Source organism: Sapajus apella, unplaced genomic scaffold (assembly GCF_009761245.1).
Source record: "Sapajus apella isolate SASKATOON/1434 unplaced genomic scaffold, GSC_monkey_1.0 scaffold153, whole genome shotgun sequence".
NCBI lineage: Eukaryota > Metazoa > Chordata > Mammalia > Primates > Cebidae > Sapajus > Sapajus apella.
Window position 1 is genome coordinate 2,209,114 of NW_022437093.1, and position 16,839 is coordinate 2,225,952.

Consider the following 16,839-nt stretch of genomic DNA (forward strand, 5'->3'; position numbering starts at 1 on the left):
GAGGCAAGAGATTCCCTTGAACCTGAGAGGCAGAGGTTGCAGTGAGCTGAGATCACATCACTGTACTCCAGCCTGGGTGACAGAGCAAGACTCCATCTCAAAAAAAAAAAAAAAGAATTGGCTCTGGTACATTTGTTTCACATTATTACAGATCTCTCCAGAAAGCTGACACAACCTAGTTCATGTGTCACATGACGATGGGTTAAGACCAAGTGTGTATCCAAGTTTTTTCCTAGGTTTTACTTTACAACTGAAATGTTGGATATTTAACACTGGCCAGTTTGGTTCTCTTCTTTTTTTCCCTTTTGTGCTTCATTACCTCCATCTTTTTAAAATTTGGGGGTAATGTCACTGATGATGCAATGTCTATTCTAATAGACTACTTTCATTTTTCTGTTTAGAGTGGAACTTTTAGATGACTAAAGTTCAAAGCTCAGGAAGCTCTCAGAATATGGCTGGTTGCTAATTGAAAACACTTCTGTTTCTTCAATTTGTCTCTGAGAGGTTTTTTTTTAAAAATCTTTTCATTCTATTTTTCTTTCTTTTTGTACCTTTTTGATAGGGAATTTAAATCCAAGGTTATATTCATTAAATAAATTTTTGTTTTTATCTAATGTACACATTTTAGGTTGCAGTTGGGATTACATCATTTTATGGCTATCACAACTTTGTGAAGCAGATATGTTCTTATTTCCAGAGATCAGTTTTTATGTTTAGGATTATATAAAGTAAGTAAACATGAGAACTTGTCTCCTGATCTTTCCTTTGTTTCCCACTGCTTTTGAGCTAGGTAGTGCCTACTTGTGAGTGGTTTTTTTGTTGTTTTTTCATGTGACTCGGCAATTTCAAGATTTCTTATTCCTATCCCACAGCGACCCTTATTCTTACCCTGGAAACTGTTAATCTGGCAGTTGTATGCTCTAGGATGATCTCATTTTTACTTGAATCTTTTGGTTTTTAAAAATTTTCTGAGTAACCTGGAGATTTCAGAAGTTAGGTGTCTCAGAATTTCCTGAACACTTGGAAGTAGCACATAATTCTTTGTCAGTTTATCTGCCAGGTTTGGATTGAATGTAGCACTGTGTAGCTTGCTATGAACAGTCATTTTACTTGAGTTGGCTAATAGAACCCTTGTTGCATTAAAAGGAAAGAATCGAGATAGGACTGAAATCAGAATCAAAGTTGAAATTAACCACCATGCAGGTTTTTCTGGCATATTTGTTGTTGCCTTAATGAGATTTTTAAAAATTTATATTAATGGATCCAGGAAGAGAAGCATAATCCACCAGCCCTGTTCTACTGGATTTACATACAAATTTCCCATCTTGGAATAGAATTAGGTGACTTTATTAGAGGCACTAGGCCTAGTAGTCAACGTGTAGTGTTCCATGTGGTTCAACGTCTAGCTTTTGGTCTTACTTCTAGAGTTGATCTATTGGTAATCCCGTTTAAATTTAACATTGACTGTTAATAAGTTGACAGGGTATAATATTAAAACGTCTTATTTTTTTTTTACCCTGTGTTAGCAGAAATTTCATTTCTTAGCACTTTTATTTTAGCAAAGCTTGGCCTCCACATTTAAGAGAAGTTAAATCTCCTTTCAAAGTACCCGTGTTGATCTGTTTGTCCTCTTCTAATGGAATATTTTCACTAATACCCATTGTTAAAGATAACTTTAAAGAATTTAAAACAAAAATTAATCTTAAGCCAACATGTAAACTGAACCCTGAATTTACAAGGAAAAAAATTCTTTCACTGTATAGTTTCAGAGTGTTTATACAGAGCTTTTTTTTTTTTTTCCCCCTTTCTGGGGGAGATGGAGTCTTGTTCTATTGCACAGGCTGGAGGGCAGTGGCGTGTGATCTCGGCCCACTGCAGTCTCCACCTGCTGGTTCAAGCAATTCTCCTGCCTCAGCCTCCCATGTAGCTGGAATTACAGGCGTGCGCCACCACGCCTGGCTAATTTTTGTATTTTTAGTAGAGAACAGAGTTTCACCATGTTGTCCAGGCTGGTCTCGAACTCCTAACCTCGAGTGATCTGCCCGCCTTGGCCTCCCAAAGTGCTGAGGTTACAGGTGTGAGTCACTGTGCCCGACCCATAAAGAGCTTTTTTGGGGGAATTTTTTTTTTTGTTTAAGTAAATATAATAAATATATTCTTAGAGTCAAAAGAGCATTCTAAATTCTCCGTGGTAATACTCTAACTTTGTAAAAATAATTGTTTAAGTTCATAGCTAATGAAATATTTTTACACAACAAATATTTCTTACATAAACCAATACCAGTACATAGCTGGTTAACATTAAGATGTTTGTACTGTTTATGTGGTATCAGAAAAGCAGATATTGATCCTACGCTTAGGGAACTAAAAAATAATTCATTGTGTAACATTTTAATGAATTTTTACATAGCACATGCAGACAAAGGCAATTTTACCAATAAAAAGTTTATAAAAGCAAGGAGCAAAATATGAGTTGAAAGAATTCCCACTCAGATGATAACTACAGTACATACAATGTATGTTTTTATATGGACTGGGATAAAGCACACAGTAAAAACCTAAGTTCTGAGGCATTTTAGTGTCCTATGTAGCCAAACAGTTATTTCAGTAATAGCACAGATACAAGCATTGAAAGACTCATCAGTGTTGGAATCCACATGCTTTTCTTCAGTATTGATAATGACTATATATATTAGAACTAAGTCCTCATTGTATTTAAAGTATCATTCTACAACCTTAGCCCTGTGTTCTTTTTTGAAGTCGTCTGCATGGTATGTCACTAAATGTGTCCCTAATTTCAATTAGTGTGCCTTGTTTTTGAGCTATAAATTGTCAGTAATAAATTTACATTTTGAATATTAAAGAGGAAATCTATCTTTACCTCTGATAGCTGAGTTTTTATGGCTTGTTTTTGTGGTTAAGGAACAAAAGACACGAAACTCTTACTGTGATACTGTTTTGTGGTGCTCTGCCGCTGGAGTATAACATCTTCATAACTTACTCCATACTTGTTAACTATATACCTCTCACTTTTAAAAACAGCTTAACTTTCTGCTCATATTGCGGCTGTTTTGAACACAAGATGCTTTTTGGACACTTGAGTTGAAGTTTTCCATTTTTCACTGGATATGATCAGAGTTAGAGTAGCTTGTGGAATAACAACATTGTAACAGCTTTCTCCTGGAAATCACTTTCAGTTTCAAACCATCCTATAAGAGATACACTTGTAAGTTTAAACTTGTTCATAAATTGGGAATTGTTGGTGTTCCTTAGTGCTGCCTTGGCTTTCTTTAATTAGTGTATTAACCATTCTCCAAAACATATTATCAGGAGACTCATTTTGTATTGCTACTTAGGTAAATACCTGGTTAGGGGATGTAAGACTTTCTTTAATATCCAAGGGCAAAATGTATTATCAAAGTTCTTGCGAACTAAAATGTTTTAGGTAATTTTCTTTTCCTTTGGTATTTTAAAACAAAGGAGCTGCATGATTCCTTAAACATAAGAATGCCCAGGATGAAAACTGAGGGGAGTTTATTGAGGAAAAGTAGTATGATTGACTGGTATTGAGATGAGCAACTAAGGAGGCTGCCGGGGTTGCCCAGTAGTGATAGATGGGGACCTGGTGTGGTGGTAGCTTTAGGAATGAAAGGCATCTATGAAGCCAAAATATTTTGCAGGATAGAAAGGTGGCAAGCCTTGAAGAGTAAAAAAAAGATGGAAATAAAACATGAGGAGGGTTAACTAGTTTTGTCTCTTTGTGGGTAGGGGGCATTTTTCTTGTTCAAGAATGATCTCTATGTTATTACTGATCTCTTGAGATCATTTCCCTGATTTGGGGTAAAACTAGACCTGCAGCCAACATTGAAGCAGATAACTGTACTTTAAAAGTATCTTTTTATCTTGAAGTGGTTCCATCAAAATTAGGGAACTGTACCATGTCTTCTTTCTAAAGAAGAGAAATAATTGATAATACTTTATCACAGTGGTTGACTTGAATGGCTTATGTTTGCTTCATACAAAAGTTAAAATACCATTGCTATCCTTGGTCTTAATTATTATGGTATGATTATTCATTTCTTACCCTATTGTGGTCAGATTTGTTCTTTTTTATTATTGACATTATGTTGTAGCTTGCTCTTATGGGAGACTGTGTTAAAGTTCACCTGTAGTCACTCACAAGTTTTAGTAGTGAGTGTGTGTATCCTGATAGGAAGTGGAACTGAGGGCAGTGTGACTGCTGCAGCTTTCTGGAAAAATAGTTTTGTGGTAGATTATGAAGTTTTTGATTATAGAATGCAGTAGACACCGTGTACCCCAAGTCTGATATTTAAAGAATGTTAATGTTGCCACATTTCTATCTCTTTTTTTACGTGAGAAGTCAAACATTATATTATAGATAGAGCTAAAATTCAACTTCTCCATCTCCTTTCCAGAGGTAATGAGGACCTTGATTGTAAATTTGTTGTATGTCAGTTCTATGCGTTTTAAAATATATTCACTTACCTGTTTTGTTAACAATCCTTATTAATGTTTGTTTATTCTTTTTGCTTTCATTCAGATTTTGCATTCCATATTGTTGAGATTAGGTCATGTGGATAGATACAGTAATTAAATTGCTAGATAGTATTTCATCAAATTACTTTAATACTTGGGTGTACTTAATCTTGTTTAATTTTTTTTTAAATAATTTTTTCATTCAACAGCATGTTCTGAGATTTAGTCATGTTGATACATATAGCTGTAGTTAATTTTTATTGCTATAGAAAGTTCTATTAAATGAATAAATTATAGTTTACCAGTTTCAGCAGAATTAAAATATAATTAATTTTTAGCTATTACAGACTGTACTGCAGTAAACCTGTTTCCTCATGCACAGGAATGTGTAGTTTATGTTCTCAGAACAATTTTATGGCCGTGCATAGTGGCTCATGTCTGTAATCCCAGCATTTTGAGAGGCCAAAGGTCAGGAGTTTGAGAGCATCCTGGACACTATAACAATACCCCATCTCTACAAAATTTTTTATTAAAATCTGGCTAGGTATGGTAGTATGCTCCTGATTCTAGCTGCTTGGGAGACTGAAGTGGGAGGATAGCTTAAGCATGGGAACTCCAGGTTACAGTGAGCTATGATTGTACCACCATAATCCAGCCTCAGTGATAGAGTGTGAGACCCTGCCTCTCGAAAGAAAAATGAAATAGAATATCATGATGGTTGGGTATCCACATTTTACACCTAGCCAAATATTTCCGAATTATTTTTCAAAAATGGTGGTGCCAGTTTTAACTGTTAACAGCAATGTATGAATTGCTCTTTTCCATTTCTTACCACTTGTTGGCTTTATCGGGCTATGGCATTTTCTAGATCTAGGTTTGAAACAGAATCTTAATGTTTTACCTAATATTTATATTTTAACCAAATTTTAATGAAATGACACATTTGTGTATGTTTATTATTTGCCTTTTATGTGAATTTCCTTAATCTTTCTGTTAAGATTGTCTTTTTTCCTTTTAATCTATTTCTTAGAGTTCTGTTAGAATGCTTAATCTTCAGTTATATGTGTTAGATATCTTCCATCAAAATATAATTTGCTTTTTATTAAATTTCCTATTGTAAGTTGAAAAGTAGGTTCCAAAGATGTTCTTTTAAGTTTTGGCTGTTCATATTTAGCAATTTGAAATGCCAGTTTTTAAAAATTATATCATGAAGAAGGAAACTAATTTTACTTTTTCCTTCTAAAGAACTGGTCAGTTTAGTACAATTTGTTGAATAGTTTAATCTTTTCCCCGCTGATCTGATTTTTTAAAAATTTCCCTGTATCCTTTATTTGTGGTGTTTTAAGTTTTGAGGCTCTGTATAGTTTTGCAGCAAATTTGGATATCTGATAATGTGAATTTGCATCATGTTTTTTTCCTTTCAAATTTCTTGCTGTTGGTCCTTTATTCCACGTGAACTTTTGGATCTGTTTCTCAGCTTTCATTAAAAATACTGTAGGCAATTTGGTTGGAATTTCTCTAAATTTATATATGTTCATGAGAATTGCCATCCTAAAAAAGATGTATTCTGCTATTTGTATAGATCTTTATGCTTTCAGCCATTATTATTTTCTCTATAAAGATTTTTAATGTATCATTAGTTTTGTTGGTGTTATGAATGATACTTTAAAAATGAATGTTTTCTTATTTTTTTATTAGTTCCTAATATTCTTTATTGAACACTTTTGCTGAATTCTTTGTTTTTTTTTCTTTATTCTTGAATTCTTAGTTTTAATAATGGTTAGTGTCAGTTGGATTTCCTGTATAGATTATTCTTAATATATGTTTTATTTTATCATGAACAATACTTTTATCTCCAGAGAAATTAATGCTATTTCTAGAGAAACTGTGTGCCACAGGATCAGGATGCTAGAAGGCACTTCCACTTAGTTAATTTGGGAAATATCCATATGAAAGTTTATAGTGCATCCTGGGGAGTAGAGAGTGTCTGTCTCTGTCTGTCTTGGGTTTTTCTTGACACTAGAGTTAATCTCTGCAAAGGCCTTTAGAAGTTTTATTCCACCCCCACCCCCACCCTATCTGGTATACATATTACTGCTACTCTTGCATTTCACTCAATTTATTTCCTTTTAGGAGACGCAGGTCAGAATGGAGATGGGCTGCAGACCGGGCAGCTATTGTCAGCCGCTGGAACTGGCTTCAGGCTCATGTTTCTGACTTGGAATATCGAATCCGTCAGCAAACAGACATTTACAAACAGATACGTGCTAATAAGGTAAGGGATAAGTGTCTGGTGTTTCTTCAGTACAGCCAAAAACTATCATTATCGCTTTTCTCCCATCCCCTCCCACCTCTTTAGTAATCCCCTCCCCATAATCCTGTTCTTAAATATTTCAAGGTAAATGGTTTAATGACCTGATATAGTGGTTTAATTTGCTTAAGAACCTGATGTGGCCATGTGTGGTGGCTCACGTTTGCAATCTCAGCACTTAGGGAGGCCAAGGCAGGAGGATCACTTGAGCTCAGGAGTTCAAGACCAGCCTGGGCAACGTAGTGAGACCTTGTCTTTACAAAAAATACAAAAATTAGCCGAGTGTGATGGCATGTGCATGTAGTCCCTTAGGGGGTTGAAGTGGGAGGATCGCTTGAGCCCATGAAGTGGAGGTTACAGTGAGCTAAGGTTGTTGTGGCACAACTAAGACCCTGTCTCATGAAAAGGAAAACATTATTAGAATATAATAGTGTTTAGTGTTTTGAACATGCATTTAGAACAAGACAGTGTGGGTATCTGAGCTAACAGGAATGAAGAAAAACAGACATAATGCAAGCAAGCCATTGATGTAACTGTCATATTTGTTAGATTTGTGGAAAAGTACCTACTACTTATCAGCAGTGTTCTCCATAGTAGGATCACAATAGTGAACAAAAATCCTACCTCACGAAGCTTATATTCTTGCAAAGTATTTTTTATATGAGCTTGGTGTGGCTGAGCTCTATCTTTATCTAGACCCATGTCTAGAAAAAGTCTATTGCTACTAAAAAATAAAGGTTAAAATGCGCTTTTGACCTTAGTACTAGTCAAAGCCTTAAGAAAATTGCTTTACTGTGAACAGCATGCATTAAATTACTTAGTAGGCCTAAAGTTAAAGATTGATCAATTGATAAAATGAACAGGAATGATCAGGGTTTGAAGTGAAAGTTCTGTGGGCTATCTAATCATTTAAACTTTTGTTCCAGAAATTTCACTGGAGACTTCTAGCTTCTTTCCAGATTGGGGGGAGATATATATATCTCCAAAAGTTCAGTAGGGCATACTTTGAGGACACAGTCCAGAGGACTCATTTTATTAATAATTTTTTCCCTTAGGGTAGCGTACAAATTAAATCCTGATTAACTTATTTAAAAATTAGCTAGAACGGGGCCAGGCGCGGTGGCTCACGCCTGTAATCCCAGCACTTTGGGAGGCCGAGGCGGGTGGATCGCGAGGTCAAGAGATCGAGACCATCCTGGTCAACATGGTGAAACCCCGTCTCTACTAAAAATACAAAAAATTAGCTGGGCATGGTGGCGCGTGCCTGTAGTCCCAGCTACTCAGGAGGCTGAGGCAGGAGAATTGCCTGAACCCAGGAGGCGGAGGTTGCGGTGAGCTGAGATCGCGCCATTGCACTCCAGCCTGGGTAACGAGCGAAACTCCGTCTCAAAAAAAAAAAAAAAAAAAAAAAAAAAAAAATAGCTAGAACGAAACTAATAAACATTCTAGGTTTGGTGAATATTTTGCTTTCCCACCTCTTAACAAAGGAAATTTTAAAGTGAGATTTGTAGAACATGAACTGGAATGGTGACTAAGAATAACTGAGAGGTGACTGGATATGCCTATACTGAGGAGAAAAACACAGTCTTTATCAGAGACACCTCTTCAGTGTCTGTTTCTAGGTTTTTATAGCCAGTAGTTAAGTGGGAATTTCTATATTTGAGAACTAGAGTCTCTTAGTAACAACTGAGATTAGTGCAATAGTAGTCGTAAGTGTTGCTTCATCTTTTTATATACATTCATAAATATATATATATATGTGGGTTTATATATGTGTGTATGTTATGTTATTTTAGTTGCCTGTTACAAAACTGCCACATTTCATAGAACTTAAGATGCTATTGATTGTAAGGTGTACCATTATTTCAAGTACAACAAAGAAAAGATTTCAAACTAGGGCATAACAGCAATTGTAAGAGGCATCTTGATTTAAAAGTTGTTGACATGTGGGGAAAGTACCTCTTAGAATTGATGAAATACTGTGTATCACTTCTCAGGAAACTTTGGAATTACACAGAAGTATAAAAGTTCTACCAGGCCCCTTCACCACATGTCAACAACTTTCCACCCCCCCCCCCTCTATAAAAAAAAAAAAAAACCCAACAGCTCAAAACTATCTCACTACCAACATTATGGTACATTTTTCTAGCACAGAAATAATTTGTTTAAACACAGTCATGTTATATATGCGCCTTGAATATTTCCCAGTTGGTTTTTGGGAAACATTTTTATTGACTACATGCTATTGCCTTTCTTTGTTGACTATTTTAAGTTTTATGCTTACTATTAAAATTATTGTATAAAGCATGCCATGATAAACATCTTTATCTTAGAGGAATGAATGCTCTATTATGTTCTTAACAAATACTTTAGATAATTATTCTGTCAGTGTGCATCAGTTTGTAGTCTCACTGGCTGTATATGAGAAGATAAGGACTCTCACCTCATTTAGTTACCAGCTCATCACTCATAAGTAATGACAGAGTAGTTTTTAGAAACTTTGAAAATATCTGAAAAATAATCTGGAGTTTTGTATATCTAGTTGTATGTTGCTTAACAAAAGGGAAACTGAGGAATGTTTTGTTAGGTGATTTCATTGGTGTATGAACATCATAGAGTGTACTTAATTAAATACGAGCTGAGTGCCGTGCATGGTGGCTCACATCTATAATCCTAGCACTTTGGGAGGCCGAGGCGGGTGGATCACCTGAGATCAGGAATTCGAGACTAGCTTGGCTAACATGGTGAAACCCGGCCTCGACTAAAAATACAAAAAAATTAGCCAGTTCTGATGGCGGGCTACTGTAATCCCAGTTACTCAGGAGGCTGAGACAGGAGAATTACTTGAAACCGGGAGGTGGAGGCTGCAGTAAGCCAAGATTGCATCACTACACTCCAGCCTGAGCAAGACAGAGCAAGACTCCAGCTCAGATAAATAAATAAAAGCTGAGGTAGTTTGGCCTACCATACACTTAGACAATATGATATAGCCTTTTGCTCCTAGGCTGTAAACCAGTGCAGCATGCTGCTATACTGAATACTTTAGGCAATTAGTGGTAAAGATTTATATATTTGAACATATCTAAACATAGAAAAAGTACAGTAAAAATATAGTATAAAAGATAAAAATGGTACCCCTTTATAGGGCACTTACCATGAATGGAGCTTGCGGGACTGGAAATTGCTCTGGGTGAGTTGGTGGGTGAAGGGTGACTGAATAGTAAAGGCATGGGACATTACACTGCTATGGACTTTATAAACGATGGCTACATTAAATTTATTTTAAAGATTTTTTCTTCAATAATAAATTATCCTTAGCTTACTGTAACTTTTTGCTTTATGAACTTTTAAATTTTTAAAACTTTTTGGCTCTTTTGTAATAACAGCCTAAAACACAAACACATTGTAAAAGTGTTTGTACAAAAGTATTTTCTTCATACCTTATTCTACAAGCTTTTTTCTGTCTTTAAAATTTCTCATTTTAAAATGAAAATTTTAATTTTTGTATTGTTTTGCTAAAAACTAAGATGAACACACACATTAATGTAGGCCCACACAGGGTCGGATTTATCAATATTACTGTCTCCCATCTTCACAGCTTGTTCCACTGTAAGGTCTTCAGGAGCAACAACACATACAGAGGTTTCATCGCTTGTAGCAGTGCCAACTGAAGGGCCTGCCTGAGGCTGTTTGACACTTAACTGGTTTTTAATGAGAAGTACACTCTAACAAAAGTATAGAATAGTAAATACATAACACTTTATTATAAAAGTAAGGTTTTTTTTTAACAGTAGCAATTTTTTATAATCAACTATTATATTCTTACTGTACATAATTGTATGTGTCATACTTCTACGGGAATAGCAGCACTGTAGGTTTATTTATACCAGCATCACCACAAACAACGTGAGTAGTGCTTTGTGCCAAGACAGGAATTCTTTATCTGTATGAAAATCTTACAAGACCATCATTGTGTATGTGATCTGTCATTGACCATAATGTTATTTGGCACATGAATGTATGTTGATTATCCAAGAGTTTCATCATTCAAAGCATATTGTATTAAGCACCACACTTGGACTTGGTAAATTTTTGCTTCTAGTCCTGACTTTGCTACCAGATGCTTACATGAACTTTGAGAAGAAAAGTTACTTAACATTTCTGAACTTCAGTTTCTTGGTCTGTAAAATACAATATAAACAATCTTTTACAGTACTTTTCTTTGTTTGCAGTCTGAGTATAGAGTGTCTGTTACAGAGTTCTGATAGGAAGAATAAAACGAGGTTGATGGTTCCAATATAAGTAATGCATCAGGAAAACTCACAGCTTTACCTGTTGTGTTTATACACTTCTTTCTCAACAATTGTGTTAGTTTCCTAGACTGCCGTAACAAAGTATCACAAATGGAGTGGCTTAAAAAGTCAGAAATATGTTCTCCCACCATTCTGGAGGCCAGAGGGTCAGCAGGGCCATGCTCTCTCTGGAGGTTCTAGGGAAGAATCCATCCTTGTCTTTTTCTAGCGTCTGGCCTTTTGCTAGTCCTTGGTGTTCCTTGGCCTATAGCTGCATCACTACAATTGCTACCTCCGTCTTCACATTGACCATCTTTGTCTTTGTATCTGTGTCCAGATTTCCATGTTAGAAGGAAATGCATTTAGTCATTATGTAACACTATAATAGAAGTTTTTTAGCACTTGTGATACGCCAGGCACTGTGCTAAGCATTTTACTCTCATCCACAATTTTCGAGATAAACAATGGAAGGTCAGTGCAGTCAAGTTGTATGTTCATGGTTATATTATATATCCAAGTGAGTGCAGAGCTAAGATTTGAGTAGCAGGTTGCAGAGCTGTGGCTCAAGTTAGTAATTACTTTAAGTGCCTTTTTTTAAAGTTATTGAAATGGAAGAAAATTTTTTCTGTGTTTTGGTTAAGTGGGTTGGTGTTCACGTTTTCAGTGCTGCACCAAGATTTGCCAGTTTGCCTGGGTTGTACAGGCCTTTTTTGGAGATGAATCTAGGTGAGAGGCTGAATCTTGGTGATAATGCTGTTGAGTTATAATTTGTCTTTGGGTGGGAGAATGGAGGGATGGTGGGTCTTTTCCTTTTCCCTCCTCCCTCCCTCTTTTTTTTAAATTTTTTTTTTTGAGACAGAGTCTCCCTCTTTCCCCAGGCACCAGGCTGGAGTGAGTGACACGATCTGGGCTCACTGCAACCTCTGCCTCCCGACTTCAAGCAATTCTGCCTCAGCCTCACGAGTAACTGGGACTATAGGCACGTGCCACCATGCCCAGCTAATTTTTGTATTTTAGTAGAGAGGAAATTTCACTGTGCTGGCCAGGATGGTCTCGATCTCATCATCTGCCTGTGTCGGCCTCCCAAAGTGCTGGGATTATAGGCGTGAACCACCATGCCCGGCCCCCTTTTTTTTTTTTTTTGGACACGGAGTTTCACTCTTGTTGCCCAGGCTGGAGTGCAGTGGTGCAACCATGGCTCACTGCAACCTATGCCTCCCAGGTTCAAGTGATTCTCCTGCCTCAGCCTCCTGAGTAGCCAGGATTACAGGCGCCCACCACCACACCTGGCTAATTTTTTGTATTTTTAGTAGAGACAGGGTTTTCCCATGTTGGCCAGGCTGGTCTCAAACTCCTGACCTCAGGTGATCTGCCTGCCTTGACCTTAGAAAGTGCTGGGATTATAGGTGTGCCAGCCTTTGCTTTTTCTTTTTTAAGGATTTAGATTGTTGCATGTTAATATCAGTTTTCTTTAAGTGATATATTCTCCCTCCTCCTGCAAAAAAAAAAACAAAAAAACAAAAAAACATATTTGAAACTTCTGCTAGGTGATTCTAGGATCCAGACACCAATTTCTGTTTTGTCAGAAGGTAGGTATTACCTTCAAAGCTATGAAGTGAGTAGAGTCCCTTTTGGGAGTAATGATTCTTGTTGCTCTCTGGGGAAAAAATACAATTTATGGGAACTCCTCTGTACTACTTCTGCCTACTGTTGTGTTCTCTTAATTTTCATATTTTGTCAGCTTGTTTTTTAAAGAGACTCTTCCAAGCCTTAGAAGGAAAAAATAAAACAATGTATGTACCTTGAATATATGCTAATTAAAGGTTTACTCATGTATATTTGTTTAATGTTCAATCTTTAGAGGCTTGTAAAAAGAGCTAAATTTAAACTCAGGACTTTTTATCTGATTCCAAAGCATTTTTTCCCTAACATAACTCTACCGTTGTGCCCTTCTCATCATTTCAGTGGAACATATTTATTGAAATTTCACACCTGTTGAATAAGGGAAAGCATAGGAACTAAACATGTTTTAAGAGACAGGGTCTTGCCCTGTTGCCCAGGCAGAGGTGCAGTGGCCAGATGGTAGTTCACTGTAACCTGAAACTCCTGGGCTCAATCTATCCTCCCACCTTACCCTTGCAAGTATGAGTCGCTGGGAACACAGGCAAGGGCCACCATGCCTGGCTGATTTTTAAAAGTTTTTTTGTAAAGATGGTGTCTCACTATGTTGCCCAGGCTGGTCTCAAAACTGTTGGCCTCAAGTGATTCTCCTTGCCTTGGCTTCCCAGAAGCACTGGCTTAACCCTTAGTTGTTTTTAAAAATCTCTTCTTCTGACTATTCTTTGAGATGACACAGCTATAGCTGAGGATGGAAATGTGAGGATGGTGGGTGGAAGAGCATTGAAACTTGAATAGAGAAGGAGCTGAATGGGAACCGCAGAAGCTTAGAACACCTTTCTCTCCAAAATTTTTGTAAAGCTGTCAAGGTTTTCATCTATTATAGGGATTTAAAAGCATTGTAGACAGCCGTCTTGTCCAGGTAGCCCAGAGTAATTCTTGTGGAACTGATTTGCAGTGGGGTCACTGGTTTATCTTGAGATGCATAGGGAAGGTTCACCTGATAGAGCGATACAAGGAAGTGAGTGTATGAAATTGCCCCTTAGCTGTATTGCAAATACAGTTAAGAGAGGGTACATCCACAGAGGAATCATTTAGGAGGTATTAAGTAAGACTGCATATAACTATGACCCATTTCAATTCCTTTGGTCCTTGTGTAAAGCAGAAGCTTGCTTCTCCCTTGGAGTTTTCTAGGCCTGTGCAGCCCAAGCATGATTCTAGTTCTGACTTGGGACAGGATGAAGGAAAAGGAGATTCTTGACCGTTTTCTTCTACAGGTTGCTGTTTTCATAGTACAGCAGCCCTGTGTTTATTGCCCCAAGGCTAATGTGACAGCTATTCAACATTGACCCAGTTTAAACCTGGAATGTTAAGGAAGCCCATGTTGGGGTAGCCATGACAGGTGTGGAGTAGAACTTTATGAAGTTTTCTTAGCTAATGCTAACTTTTCTTTTCATGGCTATTAAACATGAATAAATTTTATCCCAAATAAATGTTATTGTGGTATATAAAACCTTGTATACAGAAAAGGGCAAAATCATTAAGTGTATAATTAATGAATAATTATAGCTCAAAATATATTTGGGAGATATCAGTCTCTTCAGGTAGGCTTTTTTCTGCTCTGACATCACCTTCTCTCAACTTCTGTTATAGTACTGTCATAATACTTTGCTCGTCCAAGCTAGCTAAACAGAAGCTCCTTATGGTAGAATCTGTTCTCTTTATTTTATTACTGTGTTTTCACACTATCCTGCACACGGTAGCCACTCAATAGATGCTACCTGCATGAATGACTCTTACCTACTTGGATACTTTTTATTTGCTTAGCCTCTTTTTAGCTGTTTTCATCCTTTTTGGTATGAGGTACAATATTAAATTAGAGGATCCAGTGTTTAGTTTTGAATGCTGTAGTGAACTTACATATCTTGGGGGCAATGGACAATGTATGGATGACTGTTGGTTGCATCAGTGTAACACTTGAGCACATATTTTCAGATAGGTTTAATTAAAATTAACGTATATTCACATGCCCTCTGAACAAATTAAGAGTTCCATTCTTCTGGTTGTGGAAGCTAGAAACCTTGGCAGTGTCTCTGATTCTTTTCCCTCCTATCCTATAAGGACATTTACTTAGCTCGTTAATTCTGTCTTCAAATAGACATCCAGAGAGGGCACAGTGGCTCATGCCTGCATCCCAGCACTTTGGGAGGCCAGGTCGGGTAGATCGCTTGACCCCAAGAGTTTGCAACCATCCTGGGCAACGTGGTAAAACTTCTTCTCTACTAAAAATACAAAAAAATAGCCAGGCATGATGGTGTATGCTTGTAATACCCCTCTCACTTGTATCTCTTTCTCCTGGGCTTAAGTGATCCTCCTTATACCTGGCTTATTATTTTGTGGAGATAGGGCTTTACCATGTTGCCCAGGCTGGTCCTGAACTGTTGGCCTCAAATGATCCTTTCTGTGTTAGCCTCCCAAAGTGCTGGAATTACAGGCATGAGCCGTCATGACCAGCCAACCATTTCCACTTCTTAATCCCCTCACTATTCCATATTTTGTTCTCTTTAGCATATAATACCTTCTAATGTAGTACATAACATTTACCTATTTATATTGTTTTTCTTTGCCCCAGTATTAGAATGTAGTAAGCACTCTGAAGGATATGGGTTGGGGGAAAGGGATAGGTCTCCCATTCTTTCTTGTATCCTTAGCACCTAACAAATGTTGATGAGTGGATAAATGATTGATTTAAGTGAACAAAAGAAAAATGAAATAGTAGTTAGACACAGCCTTTTGCCTCAGTTCTGCCGTGTATTGGCCTGTAGAGACATAAGCTTTGACCTACATTCTCTGTGGGTCTATAAAATGATGGTGTTGAATAGAATGGTCTTTACCAAGTTTTGTTATGCTCTTTTAAGAGAAGGTGTCTTCGTAGTCTTTCTGAGGGTTGCATTTAGAAATTATTCTGTAGTTTAAGAAAAAATTATTCTCTTTGGAAAATATTAACTGTGTCCTGAATTTCATATAACTGAAAAAGAAAAATTGAAGGAGTAATTTTATATCTAATTGTTGAATTTATTTATCTTCTGGCTATAATTATTATAAATTTAATATTTTCCGGTTAGGAAAAAATTTGTACAACTCAACAAATAATTTGCTATGCATTTATTTTCTTAGTGCATGACTCTGCTAGGGGACATGGGAATTTAAATATGTTTGTATTTTGTCCACATCTTCAAGGAGCTAACATTAGTTAACAATTAAAGGCTGGGCACGGTGGCTCACACATGTAATCCCAGCACTTTGAGAGGCCAAAGCAGGCTGATTGCTTGAGTCCAGGAGTTTGAGACGATCCTGGGCAACATGGTGAAATTCTGCCGCTACCAAAAATTAGAAAAAGTTGAGTGTGGTGGCTTGAACCTGTAATCCTAGCACTTTGGGAAGTCGAGGCAAGTGGATTGTATGAGTCCAAGAGTTTGAGACCAGCCTGAGCAACTTGGTGAAACCCCATCTCTACCCTCTTCCCAAAAAAACCCTAAAATTAACTGGTGTGGTGGCATGCACTTGTTATCCCAGCTATTTATGGGGTTGAGGTGGGAGGATCACTTGAGCCTGGGAGGGGCAGGTTGCAGTGATTCATGACCACGCCATTGCCCTCCAGCCTGGGTGACAGAGCTTGACCCTATCTCAACAAACAAACTGAGGCAATAATAAGTGAAATAAATAATGTGGCTTAAGAGTCTGCTCTGGAAATGAGATTTAAATACGCAGAATGTAAGATAAAATCATCATGCTTTAGGAAGTCTGCCAGTGTGGATAAAGCCAGTAGGAACTCATTAACCAGGGACATTTTCTTGGAAGGAGATGGAACTTGTTGAAAATCTCTTTGGGGCCGGGCGCAGTGGCTCATGCCTGTAATCCCAGCCCTTTGGGAGGGCCAGGCAGGCAGATCATCGGAGATCAGGAGTTTGAGACCAGCCTGGCCAACAGGGTGAAACCCTGTCTCTATTATTTAAAAAAAAAAAAAAAATCTCTTTGGAAGGATAAATGCAATTTGGACTGATAAAATATAAAAATCAGTATGAATAAAGAATCAGCTCATGTTTTAACCTTCTACTCTTA

General features: G+C 37.2%; 1 protein-coding gene across 8 annotated transcripts in view; it reads left to right on the forward strand.

Moving 5' to 3' along the window:
- KANSL1 (KAT8 regulatory NSL complex subunit 1) overlaps positions 1 to 16,839 on the forward strand; it is a 215,787-nt gene that overhangs the window by 132,978 nt on the left and 65,970 nt on the right. For all 8 annotated transcript variants that reach the window (XM_032265982.1, XM_032265977.1, XM_032265978.1 and 5 more), the window contains one exon: positions 6,631 to 6,772. In XM_032265982.1, the coding sequence (XP_032121873.1) occupies positions 6,631 to 6,772 (142 nt within the window). The remainder of the gene's footprint in view (positions 1 to 6,630; positions 6,773 to 16,839) is intronic.